The following is a 13150-nucleotide window of genomic DNA, read 5'->3' on the forward strand; positions in this document are numbered from 1 at the left end:
TAGCGATTCCGATTTTCATATGAGATCAAAAAGGTTTTGATTTTATATTAACATCTTATTTTCTAAGAATATGAAAGGCAATTCAGGTGGAGATAATGAAAATTTAAAAAATGCAGACTGAGTAGTTTACTCTTTTATCCACGCCTTGTGGTGCTGAATGCTAAAATCACTTGGATAGTGTGGGGAATGCATCATTCCAGCTCACGCAAGAGGTCAGCTAAACGAGATAAATAACTATAATTTAGAATTAACGCCTTCTCTTCGCTATCTTAATTACTGACGCGAACACCCATAGTATTTGTTGAAATACACAACAATGCTATTCGAAGTAACTAAACTTCTTTGAATCTTAGCACCTCAAGGCGAGACGGTCTATATTTACTGATGTAGATATCCCAGTATTACAACACAAGTAATAACTCTTAGGTTTTGCTTGTACTATGCAAGTAAGTTCCCATGTGGTGCTTGATATCTGCGGTCATACACGTTTTTCATATTACATAAGATATTTGAAGCACAAGCGGACTTTAGATTACACCATTGAGCTTAAGGCCAAGACAGTTTGCAAGTTAGCTGCCTTGCATGCTATGCGTGGTTAAAGGTTCCTCGTCGTCAGAGTGTCACAAGAAGTTACTGATTGTCTCCCACACTCCGGATGCTGTGCTACACGGCAAGGTACATCCTCCATCGCTTATTTCCTATCGATCCTCTACATTTAACATACACTGAAGAACCAAATAACCTGGTACACCTGCGTAATATGGTATAGGGCCCCCGCGAACACGCACAATTGCTGCAACACGACGTGGCATGGACTGGACTAATGTATGAATCAGGGCTGATGGGAATCGACACCATGAATACTGCAGGCCTGTCTATAAATCTGTAGGTGTCTTAGAGGGTGGAGATGTGTTATGAACAGCACGTTGCAATGCATCCCAGCACTGCTGTCTGGGGAGTTTGGTGGCCAGCGGAAGTGTTTAATCTCATAAGAGTGTTCCTGGAGCCACTCTGCAGCTAATCTGTACCTGTGGGGTGTCGCATTGTCCTACTGTAACTGTACAAGATCGTCGGAATGCACAATGGACATGAAATGGTGCATGTGTTCAGACGGTATACTTACGTACATGTCACCTATCAGAGTCGTATCGAGACGTATCAGGGATCCCATATCACTCCAATTGCTCACGCTCCACACCATTGCAGAGCCTCCAAAATGGTTCAAGTGGCTCTAAGCACTATGGGACTTAACATCTGGTGTCATAAAACATCTGATGTCATCTGTCCACTAGACGCAGAACTACTTAAACCTAACTAACCTAAGGACATCACACACATCCATGCCCGAGGCAGGATTCGAACCTACCACCGTAGCAACAGCGCGAGTGCGGACTGAAGCGCCTACAACCGCTAGACCACAGCGGCCGGTTGCAGCGCCTTCACCAGCTTGAATAATCTCCTTGTGACATGCAGGGTCCATGGACTCATAAGGTTATCTCCCTACCCCTACACGACCATCCGGTCGATACAATTTTAAACGAGACTCGTCCGACTAGGCTACATGTTTCCAGTCATCAACAGTCCAATGTCGGTGTTTACGGTCCCAGGCGAGGCGTTGGGAAAGTACTGTAGTGCAGTCAGCCAGGGCACAAGAGCGAGCCTTCGGCTTGCAAAGCCCATATCGATGATTTTTCTTTGAAAGGTTCGCATGCTGACACTGATTGATGGCCAACATTGAAATCTCCAGCAGTTTGCGGAATCGTTGCACTTCTGTCACGATGAACGATTCCTTTCAGTCGTCGTTAGCCCCTTCTTACAGGATCTATCTCCGGCCGCAGCGAAGTCGAAGATTTCATGTTTTACCGCATTCTAGGTAATCACGATACACACGTGAGATGGTCGTACGTGATAATCCCCACTTCGTTGCTATCTCAGAGATGCTGTGTCCCATTCCTAATAAGCCAACTATACCACTACGTTCAATCTCACTTACATCTAGACAACTTGGCATTGGAGGAACAGTAATCGACTTGACAACTACGCCAAACGTTTGTTATCTCATGTAGGTGTTGCCAACCGCAAGGACGTATTCTGCCTGTGTACATATCTCTGTAATTGAATACGCATGCCTATACTACTTTTATTTCTCTTCAGAGTATACTTTTATTACGCCAACATCGTTCGTAAGAGCATTGAACAATTCGCTGATAACACGAAAATGCACAACAAATGTAATGTAGTTCGCTATCTCCGCATTCAGTAGAATAATGATAAATTGGATGGAGTAAATGGAGTAATTCCAAATGTCTTTTTACACAGCTCCCATAGCAACACAGCCATGCAACCCGTCTCCATGCGGTCCCAACAGCCAATGTCGGGAGATTAACGGCCAGGCTGTATGTTCATGTGTGCCGGGCTACCTTGGAAGCCCACCGGCGTGCAGGCCAGAGTGCGTTGTGAGTTCCGACTGCAGCCAGAATGAAGCCTGCAGCAACCAGAAATGTAGAAATCCTTGCCCAGGAACGTGTGGAATTGGGGCTAAGTGTCAGGTGGTGAATCACAACCCTATCTGTAGCTGTCCACCGCGCCACACGGGAGACCCTTTGACCAGATGCCTGCCCATACGTAAGAACCATACTGATGAAACATTTCTTCCTGTCATATCAGAAAAACAATGTAAGCTACTACTTTGTTCTTCTCACACATTGGTTTTTCCCTCATGCAGCTGATTCGCCGGTGAGCAAGCCAGTGAACCCTTGCCAGCCGTCACCATGTGGTCCAAACGCTCAGTGCAAGGTAGCTGGAGACAGCCCCTCTTGCTCGTGCCTGCCAGAATTCAAAGGCTCGCCACCAAACTGTCGGCCTGAGTGCGTCAGCAACAGCGAGTGTGCCAGCCATCTGGCCTGTATGGGGCAGAAGTGCAAAGACCCCTGTCCCGGAGCTTGTGGATCAAATGCTGAGTGCCGAGTGGTCAGCCACACGCCTACGTGTGTGTGTGCGGTTGGATACACTGGAGACCCGTTCTCTCAGTGCTTTGTACAACGTAAGAATGAACTCCTGAGTCATTTCTCTTGTATTTGTGCGATTGTGGATGCAAGTTCGTGCAGAGGATAATTGTGACTTGTGGCTTTCAGCTGTAGCCGTGCCCCAGGAGAGGCCAACGCCCTGCTCTCCGTCGCCATGTGGTTCGAATGCAGTGTGTAGGGAACAGAATGGCGCAGGATCTTGCACTTGTCTACCAGAGTATGTGGGCAATCCATACGAAGGCTGTCGGCCAGAGTGCGTGGTGAACACTGACTGTGCTCCCAACAGGGCATGTATTCGTAACAAGTGCCAAGACCCATGCCCCGGCACGTGTGGCCCGAATGCAGACTGCCAGGTGGTCAATCACCTGCCATCGTGCACATGCCGGCCGGGATACACTGGAGACCCGTTCCGATACTGCACAGTGCAGGCTAGCGAACGTAAGGACCAATTTCTCTGCTGAAATACTTTATCTCTGTGGAGTGAGTTATTTGGTAACCATGTGTTCTTTCGGTTGTATTTGTATGGCTGACTGGCCCTTCTATTGCGCAGCTGTGGTAGCTGAACCAGGAGATCCGTGCAGCCCATCGCCATGTGGTCCTAACAGCCAATGTCGCCAAGTGAATGGGCAGGCTGTGTGCTCATGCCTACCGTCGTACATTGGCAGTCCACCAGGCTGTAGACCAGAGTGTGTGGTGAGCTCTGAATGCCCGCAGAACCGAGCCTGTGTGAACCAGAAGTGTGTGGACCCCTGCCCTGGGCCGTGTGGCCTCAATACTCGCTGCCAGGTGATCAACCACAGCCCAATATGCAGCTGCAAACAAGGATTTACCGGAGACCCCTTCGCCAGATGCCATCCAATTCCACGTAAGCTTCTGGAGCCTTAGGTTTTTCTGGTGTGTGTGATGCAATATAGCCTTGGTGACAGCGCAGGAATGACCTAGAACGTTGTCTCTTTTCTCTTTTTAGCTCCACCTCAGAGGCCGAGTGCCCCAGTAGTTGTGAATCCTTGCATCCCATCACCATGTGGGCCGTATTCTGAATGTCGTGATACAGGTGGCAATCCTTCATGCTCATGCCTGGCAAATTACATTGGCGCTCCACCAAACTGCCGTCCCGAGTGCTCCATCAACTCGGAGTGCCCCAGCAACAGGGCTTGTATCCGGGAGAAGTGTCGTGACCCATGTCCTGGGTCGTGTGGCATTGGCGCACAGTGCAGTGTGATCAACCACACCCCAGTGTGCACATGCCCTGAGGGGTACACAGGAGATCCATTCACCAACTGCTTCCCAAAACCGACAAGTAAGAAAGCTTAAACTACGCAAAGTATGATTTCAAATTAATTTCATGTGGCAGTAGAAACTCCAGATTGTGTTCACGTCAAACTCACTTCGTTCTTCAAATTGCTTACAGTTGCAGAACCTGTGGAATCGGACCCGTGCAATCCTTCGCCTTGCGGGCCTAACGCCGAATGCCGAGATGGCAGTTGTACTTGTCTTCCAGAATACCAAGGAGACCCATACACTGGTTGCCGGCCAGAGTGCGTGTTGAGTACTGATTGTGACAGGACGAAAGCTTGCATCAGGAACAAGTGTGCTGACCCCTGCCCAGGAACTTGCGGACAGGGTGCTCGATGCGACGTAGTCAACCACATCCCCATCTGTACCTGTCCAGAAGGCACCTCTGGAAATGCCTTCATTCAGTGCCGGCCTATTCCACGTATGTACCAGATGTATAGTGATCTACTCCGTCAGCATCTGTTGTGGGGGTTGGGAGGAACGGTCTGGACATTCGCGTATGGAAATTCTCTCACAATAAATATAAATGTACCTGTCACGCTCTCATTTCTCTTATTCACTGTTGGTTTGCTCATAAAGAAGACCTTTCCAAACTGTGGGGTTTTCGGCGGCTGTCTGTCATACGGTTGGGAACGTTCAGCGGCTATGCCTCGCCTTGTCATGGTGATCGTTATCATCACCACGTTGTCTTTGGAATGTTACCTCACTACGCAATATGTGTTTTACCTTTATACAAGGAAAATTCTTCCTTCTATGCTTTATTGTGTCTCTAATGCTCAGCAGATGGATGATCGTCCCTCTCTTCGCCAACTGAACTGTGAGTTCCAAGAAACCAGCGTGTATAGCCACGCTTTACTGCTTTTTGCGCACACAACTTTTTCCTGCTCCATTTCAACATCAAAGCGGTGGAGCTGCAGAGCTAAATCAGTAGTCAAGCATCCCAAACGGACAGTGGCTCATAGGTGTATGATAGCCCCACCGTTTTCTTTGCCTTATTGCATTATTTCAATAAAACGCTCTGTGGTACAAATATGCAGTGGTGGTGAAACATAGGCAACTAACATGGCTGATACAATTCAGGGCCTGCCAGATCAAACTTGTCTTTCCTCATGATGTCGGGAGGTGGTTGGACAGGCAAGTTTGTTTTCCCTACATTTGGAAGTAATACAGTCAGACGGTCGTTGTACTTTCAGTTGTACAAGAACTATATCTTGTCCGTTTCCATCAGGTCTATGTGTTCCTTTCCAAACCCGATTAAGAATGTGTGGGTTTACCTGCATTATGTTAGATATCACCTTAAGGATGGAAACCACATTATGAGGCTTTTTGACATTGATTTTTTCGAATTTATGTTTCGTGGTTAGAATTAATTAGAAGCTAATCAAGTTTGACATCTTAACATTTATATGTCGAACAGTTTTTGTGAATTTGTTTGAATAATTTCAGTAGAAAATGGCTAAGTTAGGCTGTGATGTTCGCTGAAGAGAGTGAGTATAGTTCTTCAATTGCTTGCAGTGTAGCGATTCCGATTTTCATATGAGATCAAAAAGGTTTTGATTTTATATTAACATCTTATTTTCTAAGAATATGAAAGGCAATTCAGGTGGAGATAATGAAAATTTAAAAAATGCAGACTGAGTAGTTTACTCTTTTATCCACGCCTTGTGGTGCTGAATGCTAAAATCACTTGGATAGTGTGGGGAATGCATCATTCCAGCTCACGCAAGAGGTCAGCTAAACGAGATAAATAACTATAATTTAGAATTAACGCCTTCTCTTCGCTATCTTAATTACTGACGCGAACACCCATAGTATTTGTTGAAATACACAACAATGCTATTCGAAGTAACTAAACTTCTTTGAATCTTAGCACCTCAAGGCGAGACGGTCTATATTTACTGATGTAGATATCCCAGTATTACAACACAAGTAATAACTCTTAGGTTTTGCTTGTACTATGCAAGTAAGTTCCCATGTGGTGCTTGATATCTGCGGTCATACACGTTTTTCATATTACATAAGATATTTGAAGCACAAGCGGACTTTAGATTACACCATTGAGCTTAAGGCCAAGACAGTTTGCAAGTTAGCTGCCTTGCATGCTATGCGTGGTTAAAGGTTCCTCGTCGTCAGAGTGTCACAAGAAGTTACTGATTGTCTCCCACACTCCGGATGCTGTGCTACACGGCAAGGTACATCCTCCATCGCTTATTTCCTATCGATCCTCTACATTTAACATACACTGAAGAACCAAATAACCTGGTACACCTGCGTAATATGGTATAGGGCCCCCGCGAACACGCACAATTGCTGCAACACGACGTGGCATGGACTGGACTAATGTATGAATCAGGGCTGATGGGAATCGACACCATGAATACTGCAGGCCTGTCTATAAATCTGTAGGTGTCTTAGAGGGTGGAGATGTGTTATGAACAGCACGTTGCAATGCATCCCAGCACTGCTGTCTGGGGAGTTTGGTGGCCAGCGGAAGTGTTTAATCTCATAAGAGTGTTCCTGGAGCCACTCTGCAGCTAATCTGTACCTGTGGGGTGTCGCATTGTCCTACTGTAACTGTACAAGATCGTCGGAATGCACAATGGACATGAAATGGTGCATGTGTTCAGACGGTATACTTACGTACATGTCACCTATCAGAGTCGTATCGAGACGTATCAGGGATCCCATATCACTCCAATTGCTCACGCTCCACACCATTGCAGAGCCTCCAAAATGGTTCAAGTGGCTCTAAGCACTATGGGACTTAACATCTGGTGTCATAAAACATCTGATGTCATCTGTCCACTAGACGCAGAACTACTTAAACCTAACTAACCTAAGGACATCACACACATCCATGCCCGAGGCAGGATTCGAACCTACCACCGTAGCAACAGCGCGAGTGCGGACTGAAGCGCCTACAACCGCTAGACCACAGCGGCCGGTTGCAGCGCCTTCACCAGCTTGAATAATCTCCTTGTGACATGCAGGGTCCATGGACTCATAAGGTTATCTCCCTACCCCTACACGACCATCCGGTCGATACAATTTTAAACGAGACTCGTCCGACTAGGCTACATGTTTCCAGTCATCAACAGTCCAATGTCGGTGTTTACGGTCCCAGGCGAGGTGTTGGGAAAGTACTGTAGTGCAGTCAGCCAGGGCACAAGAGCGAGCCTTCGGCTTGCAAAGCCCATATCGATGATTTTTCTTTGAAAGGTTCGCATGCTGACACTGATTGATGGCCAACATTGAAATCTCCAGCAGTTTGCGGAATCGTTGCACTTCTGTCACGATGAACGATTCCTTTCAGTCGTCGTTAGCCCCTTCTTACAGGATCTATCTCCGGCCGCAGCGAAGTCGAAGATTTCATGTTTTACCGCATTCTAGGTAATCACGATACACACGTGAGATGGTCGTACGGGATAATCCCCACTTCGTTGCTATCTCAGAGATGCTGTGTCCCATTCCTAATAAGCCAACTATACCACTACGTTCAATCTCACTTACATCTAGACAACTTGGCATTGGAGGAACAGTAATCGACTTGACAACTACGCCAAACGTTTGTTATCTCATGTAGGTGTTGCCAACCGCAAGGACGTATTCTGCCTGTGTACATATCTCTGTAATTGAATACGCATGCCTATACTACTTTTATTTCTCTTCAGAGTATACTTTTATTACGCCAACATCGTTCGTAAGAGCATTGAACAATTCGCTGATAACACGAAAATGCACAACAAATGTAATGTAGTTCGCTATCTTCGCATTCAGTAGAATAATGATAAATTGGATGGAGTAAATGGAGTAATTCCAAATGTCTTTTTACACAGCTCCCATAGCAACACAGCCATGCAACCCGTCTCCATGCGGTCCCAACAGCCAATGTCGGGAGATTAACGGCCAGGCTGTATGTTCATGTGTGCCCGGCTACCTTGGAAGCCCACCGGCGTGCAGGCCAGAGTGCGTTGTGAGTTCCGACTGCAGCCAGAATGAAGCCTGCAGCAACCAGAAATGTAGAAATCCTTGCCCAGGAACGTGTGGAATTGGGGCTAAGTGTCAGGTGGTGAATCACAACCCTATCTGTAGCTGTCCACCGCGCCACACGGGAGACCCTTTCACCAGATGCCTGCCCATACGTAAGAACCATACTGATGAAACATTTCTTCCTGTCATATCAGAAAACAATGTAAGCTACTACTTTGTTCTTCTCACACATTGGTTTTTCCCTCATGCAGCTGATTCGCCGGTGAGCAAGCCAGTGAACCCTTGCCAGCCGTCACCATGTGGTCCAAATGCTCAGTGCAAGGTAGCTGGAGACAGCCCCTCTTGCTCGTGCCTGCCAGAATTCAAAGGCTCGCCACCAAACTGTCGGCCTGAGTGCGTCAGCAACAGCGAGTGTGCCAGCCATCTGGCCTGTATGGGGCAGAAGTGCAAAGACCCCTGTCCCGGAGCTTGTGGATCAAATGCTGAGTGCCGAGTGGTCAGCCACACGCCTACGTGTGTGTGTGCGGTTGGATACACTGGAGACCCGTTCTCTCAGTGCTTTGTACAACGTAAGAATGAACTCCTGAGTCATTTCTCTTGTATTTGTGCGATTGTGGATGCAAGTTCGTGCAGAGGATAATTGTGACTTGTGGCTTTCAGCTGTAGCCGTGCCCCAGGAGAGGCCAACGCCCTGCTCTCCGTCGCCATGTGGTTCGAATGCAGTGTGTAGGGAACAGAATGGCGCCGGATCTTGCACTTGTCTACCAGAGTATGTGGGCAACCCATACGAAGGCTGCCGGCCAGAATGTGTGGTAAACACTGACTGTGCTCCCAACAAGGCATGTATCCGTAACAAGTGCCAAGACCCGTGCCCTGGCACATGTGGCCCGAACGCAGACTGCCAGGTTGTCAATCACCTGCCATCGTGCACTTGCCGGCCAGGATACACTGGAGACCCGTTCCGATACTGCACGGTGCAGGCTAGCGAACGTAAGGAGCCAACTTCTATGTTATTCTTTCCACTGAAATCATTTCTCTGTCTGGATTGAGTTATTTTGTAAGCAAGTCTTCTTTCGATTGTATTTCTATGACTGACGAGCTCTTGTATTGCACAGCTGTGGTAGCTGAACCGGGAGATCCATGCAACCCATCGCCATGTGGTCCAAACAGCCAATGCCGCCAAGTGAATGGGCAGGCTGTGTGCTCGTGCCTACCGTCGTACATTGGCAGTCCACCAGGATGCAGACCGGAGTGTGTGGTTAGCTCTGAATGCCCGCAGAATCGAGCCTGTGTGAACCAGAAGTGTGTGGACCCTTGCCCTGGGCCGTGTGGCCTCAATACTCGCTGCCAGGTGATCAACCACAGCCCAATATGCAGCTGCAAACAAGGATTTACCGGAGACCCCTTCGCCAGATGCCATCCAATTCCACGTAAGATTCTGGAGCATTAGGTTTTTCTGGTGTGTGTGTTGCAATATAGCCTTGGTGACAGCGCAGGAATGACCTAGAACGTTGTTTCCTTTCTCATTTTAGCTCCACCTCAGAGGCCGAGTGCCCCAGTGGTTGTGAATCCTTGCATCCCATCGCCGTGTGGGCCATATTCTGAGTGTCGCGATACAGGTGGCAGTCCTTCATGCTCGTGCCTGGCAAACTACATTGGCGCTCCACCAAACTGCCGGCCCGAGTGCTCCATCAACTCGGAGTGCCCCAGCAACAGGGCTTGTATCAGGGAGAAGTGTCGTGACCCATGTCCAGGGTCGTGCGGCATTGGCGCACAGTGCAGTGTGATCAATCACACCCCAGTTTGCACATGCCCTGAGGGATACACTGGAGACCCGTTTAGTAACTGCTTCCCGAAGCCACCAAGTAAGCTATCTGTAATTTATAGAGCCATTGTGCCATGTGATAAATATAGCGGATTAGCAACAACAGATTGGAACTTACAGTGGTACTGACTGTGTTCTCGGTATTCCTACAGTTTCAGAACCTGTGGAATCAGACCCATGCAATCCATCGCCTTGTGGGCCTAACGCCGAATGCCGAGATGGCAGTTGTACTTGCCTTCCGGAATATCAAGGAGACCCATACACTGGTTGCCGGCCAGAGTGTGTGTTGAGTACTGACTGTGACAGGACGAAAGCTTGCATCAGGAACAAGTGCGCTGACCCCTGCCCAGGGACTTGTGGACAGGATGCTCGGTGCGATGTAGTTAATCACATCCCCATCTGTACCTGTCCGGAAGGCACCTCTGGAAACGCTTTCATCCAGTGCCGACCAGTACCACGTACGTAATCGCCCATCTTCCAATTTAGTGCCTTTGAAGTAGTACTTTCCGGGGGCACCATGCTCTTGACTCTTAACAAATGGTGATTCAGAAGTCCTATCCAACAGTCGAGCGCTTTTCTGTTTTTGTTTTGTGTTTCTAGTAGTAGAGAGGAACCACTTTCTGTTATCTGTTAACAATACCTTGTCGCTCACGTTTAGCATGTAATATGAGATGTGGAATAGGATAAGGGTGAGTCCTTCGTTCTTGACGACGTAAATTTGAGGACTAAGTCAAGTTTGCCAGTGACTCGTCCGAATAGTGTCTGGGTATATTTCCATAAAATAGTTACTTGAGAAGAGAGAACATCCTCCTACGATTCAAGTTCTTCTGTGTACTGTGTATGTCTTCTAACTAATGCATCTGACTGACAGAGGGCTCTCTTGTTCCTATGCAGCTCCTGCAGTTACACTACCATGTCGGCCATCTCCATGTGGACCAAATAGCCAATGTCGGGAGATTAATGGCCAGGCAGTGTGCTCTTGTGTACCTGGATACTTGGGAAGTCCTCCGGCGTGCAGACCAGAGTGCGTCGTGAGCTCCGATTGCAGCCAGAACGAAGCATGTAGTAACCAGAAATGTAGGAATCCCTGCCCAGGAACGTGTGGAATTGGAGCGCGTTGTGAGGTGGTCAATCACAACCCAATTTGTAGCTGTCCACCTCGTTACACCGGCGATCCGTTCTCCAGATGTCTGCCCATACGTAAGCACCAGATTGACGAAAGTTTTGCTTTGTACTGATGTCATAGTTGGTACCTTGTAAATTTTATGTCCATGTGCCGCGTTAATGTTCTCACATATTCGTTTTGCCCTCATGTAGCTGAGAACCCTGTGGTCAGCGAGCCAGTGAACCCTTGCCAGCCTTCACCATGTGGTCCAAATGCTCAGTGCAAGGTAGCTGGAGACAGCCCATCATGTTCATGCCTGCCAGAATTCAAGGGCTCGCCTCCAAACTGCCGGCCCGAGTGCATCAGCAACAGCGAGTGTGCCAGCCATCTGGCCTGTATCGGGCAGAAGTGCAAAGACCCCTGTCCAGGAGCTTGTGGGTCGAATGCAGAGTGCAGAGTGGTCAGCCACACGCCTACATGTGTGTGTGCAGTTGGATACACTGGAGACCCATTCTCTCAGTGCTTTGTGCAGCGTAAGAATTGAGTCCTATTTAACTTCTTTTCCATTTGTGTGGTTGTAAATGCACGTTTGTGCAGAGAGTAACTGTAACCGACAGTAAATGTAACATGTGGATTTCAGCTGTGGCCGCGCCGCAGGAAAGACCGACGCCCTGCTCTCCGTCGCCATGTGGTTCGAATGCAGTGTGTAGGGAACAGAATGGCGCCGGATCTTGCACTTGTCTACCAGAGTATGTGGGCAACCCATACGAAGGCTGCCGGCCAGAATGTGTGGTAAACACTGACTGTGCTCCCAACAAGGCATGTATCCGTAACAAGTGCCAAGACCCGTGCCCTGGCACATGTGGCCCGAACGCAGACTGTCAGGTTGTCAATCACCTGCCATCGTGCACTTGCCGGCCAGGATACACTGGAGACCCGTTCCGATACTGCACGGTGCAGGCTAGCGAACGTAAGGAGCCAACTTCTATGTTATTCTTTCCACTGAAATCATTTCTCTGTCTGGATTGAGTTATTTTGTAAGCAAGTCTTCTTTCGATTGTATTTCTATGACTGACGAGCTCTTGTATTGCACAGCTGTGGTAGCTGAACCGGGAGATCCATGCAACCCATCGCCATGTGGTCCAAACAGCCAATGCCGCCAAGTGAATGGGCAGGCTGTGTGCTCGTGCCTACCGTCGTACATTGGCAGTCCACCAGGATGCAGACCGGAGTGTGTGGTTAGCTCTGAATGCCCGCAGAATCGAGCCTGTGTGAACCAGAAGTGTGTGGACCCTTGCCCTGGGCCGTGTGGCCTCAATACTCGCTGCCAGGTGATCAACCACAGCCCAATATGCAGCTGCAAACAAGGATTTACCGGAGACCCCTTCGCCAGATGCCATCCAATTCCACGTAAGATTCTGGAGCATTAGGTTTTTCTGGTGTGTGTGTTGCAATATAGCCTTGGTGACAGCGCAGGAATGACCTAGAACGTTGTTTCCTTTCTCATTTTAGCTCCACCTCAGAGGCCGAGTGCCCCAGTGGTTGTGAATCCTTGCATCCCATCGCCGTGTGGGCCATATTCTGAGTGTCGCGATACAGGTGGCAGTCCTTCATGCTCGTGCCTGGCAAACTACATTGGCGCTCCACCAAACTGCCGGCCCGAGTGCTCCATCAACTCGGAGTGCCCCAGCAACAGGGCTTGTATCAGGGAGAAGTGTCGTGACCCATGTCCAGGGTCGTGCGGCATTGGCGCACAGTGCAGTGTGATCAATCACACCCCAGTTTGCACATGCCCTGAGGGATACACTGGAGACCCGTTTAGTAACTGCTTCCCGAAGCCACCAAGTAAGCTATCTGTAATTTATAGAGCCATTGTGCCATGTGATAAATATAGCGGATTAGCAACAA

General features: G+C 48.5%; 1 protein-coding gene across 1 annotated transcript in view; it reads left to right on the forward strand.

Annotated features, from left to right (window-relative positions):
• LOC126253539 (uncharacterized) overlaps positions 1 to 13150 on the forward strand; it is a 606491-nt gene that overhangs the window by 488481 nt on the left and 104860 nt on the right. Inside the window, exons 140-156 of the mRNA XM_049954972.1 lie at positions 2320 to 2625; positions 2726 to 3043; positions 3135 to 3464; positions 3577 to 3891; positions 3994 to 4326; positions 4438 to 4743; positions 8159 to 8464; positions 8564 to 8881; positions 8973 to 9302; positions 9428 to 9742; positions 9845 to 10177; positions 10290 to 10595; positions 11032 to 11337; positions 11455 to 11775; positions 11883 to 12212; positions 12338 to 12652; positions 12755 to 13087. Of these exons, the coding sequence (XP_049810929.1) occupies positions 2320 to 2625; positions 2726 to 3043; positions 3135 to 3464; positions 3577 to 3891; positions 3994 to 4326; positions 4438 to 4743; positions 8159 to 8464; positions 8564 to 8881; positions 8973 to 9302; positions 9428 to 9742; positions 9845 to 10177; positions 10290 to 10595; positions 11032 to 11337; positions 11455 to 11775; positions 11883 to 12212; positions 12338 to 12652; positions 12755 to 13087 (5421 nt within the window). The remainder of the gene's footprint in view (positions 1 to 2319; positions 2626 to 2725; positions 3044 to 3134; positions 3465 to 3576; positions 3892 to 3993; positions 4327 to 4437; positions 4744 to 8158; positions 8465 to 8563; positions 8882 to 8972; positions 9303 to 9427; positions 9743 to 9844; positions 10178 to 10289; positions 10596 to 11031; positions 11338 to 11454; positions 11776 to 11882; positions 12213 to 12337; positions 12653 to 12754; positions 13088 to 13150) is intronic.

Source organism: Schistocerca nitens, chromosome 1 (assembly GCF_023898315.1).
Source record: "Schistocerca nitens isolate TAMUIC-IGC-003100 chromosome 1, iqSchNite1.1, whole genome shotgun sequence".
NCBI lineage: Eukaryota > Metazoa > Arthropoda > Insecta > Orthoptera > Acrididae > Schistocerca > Schistocerca nitens.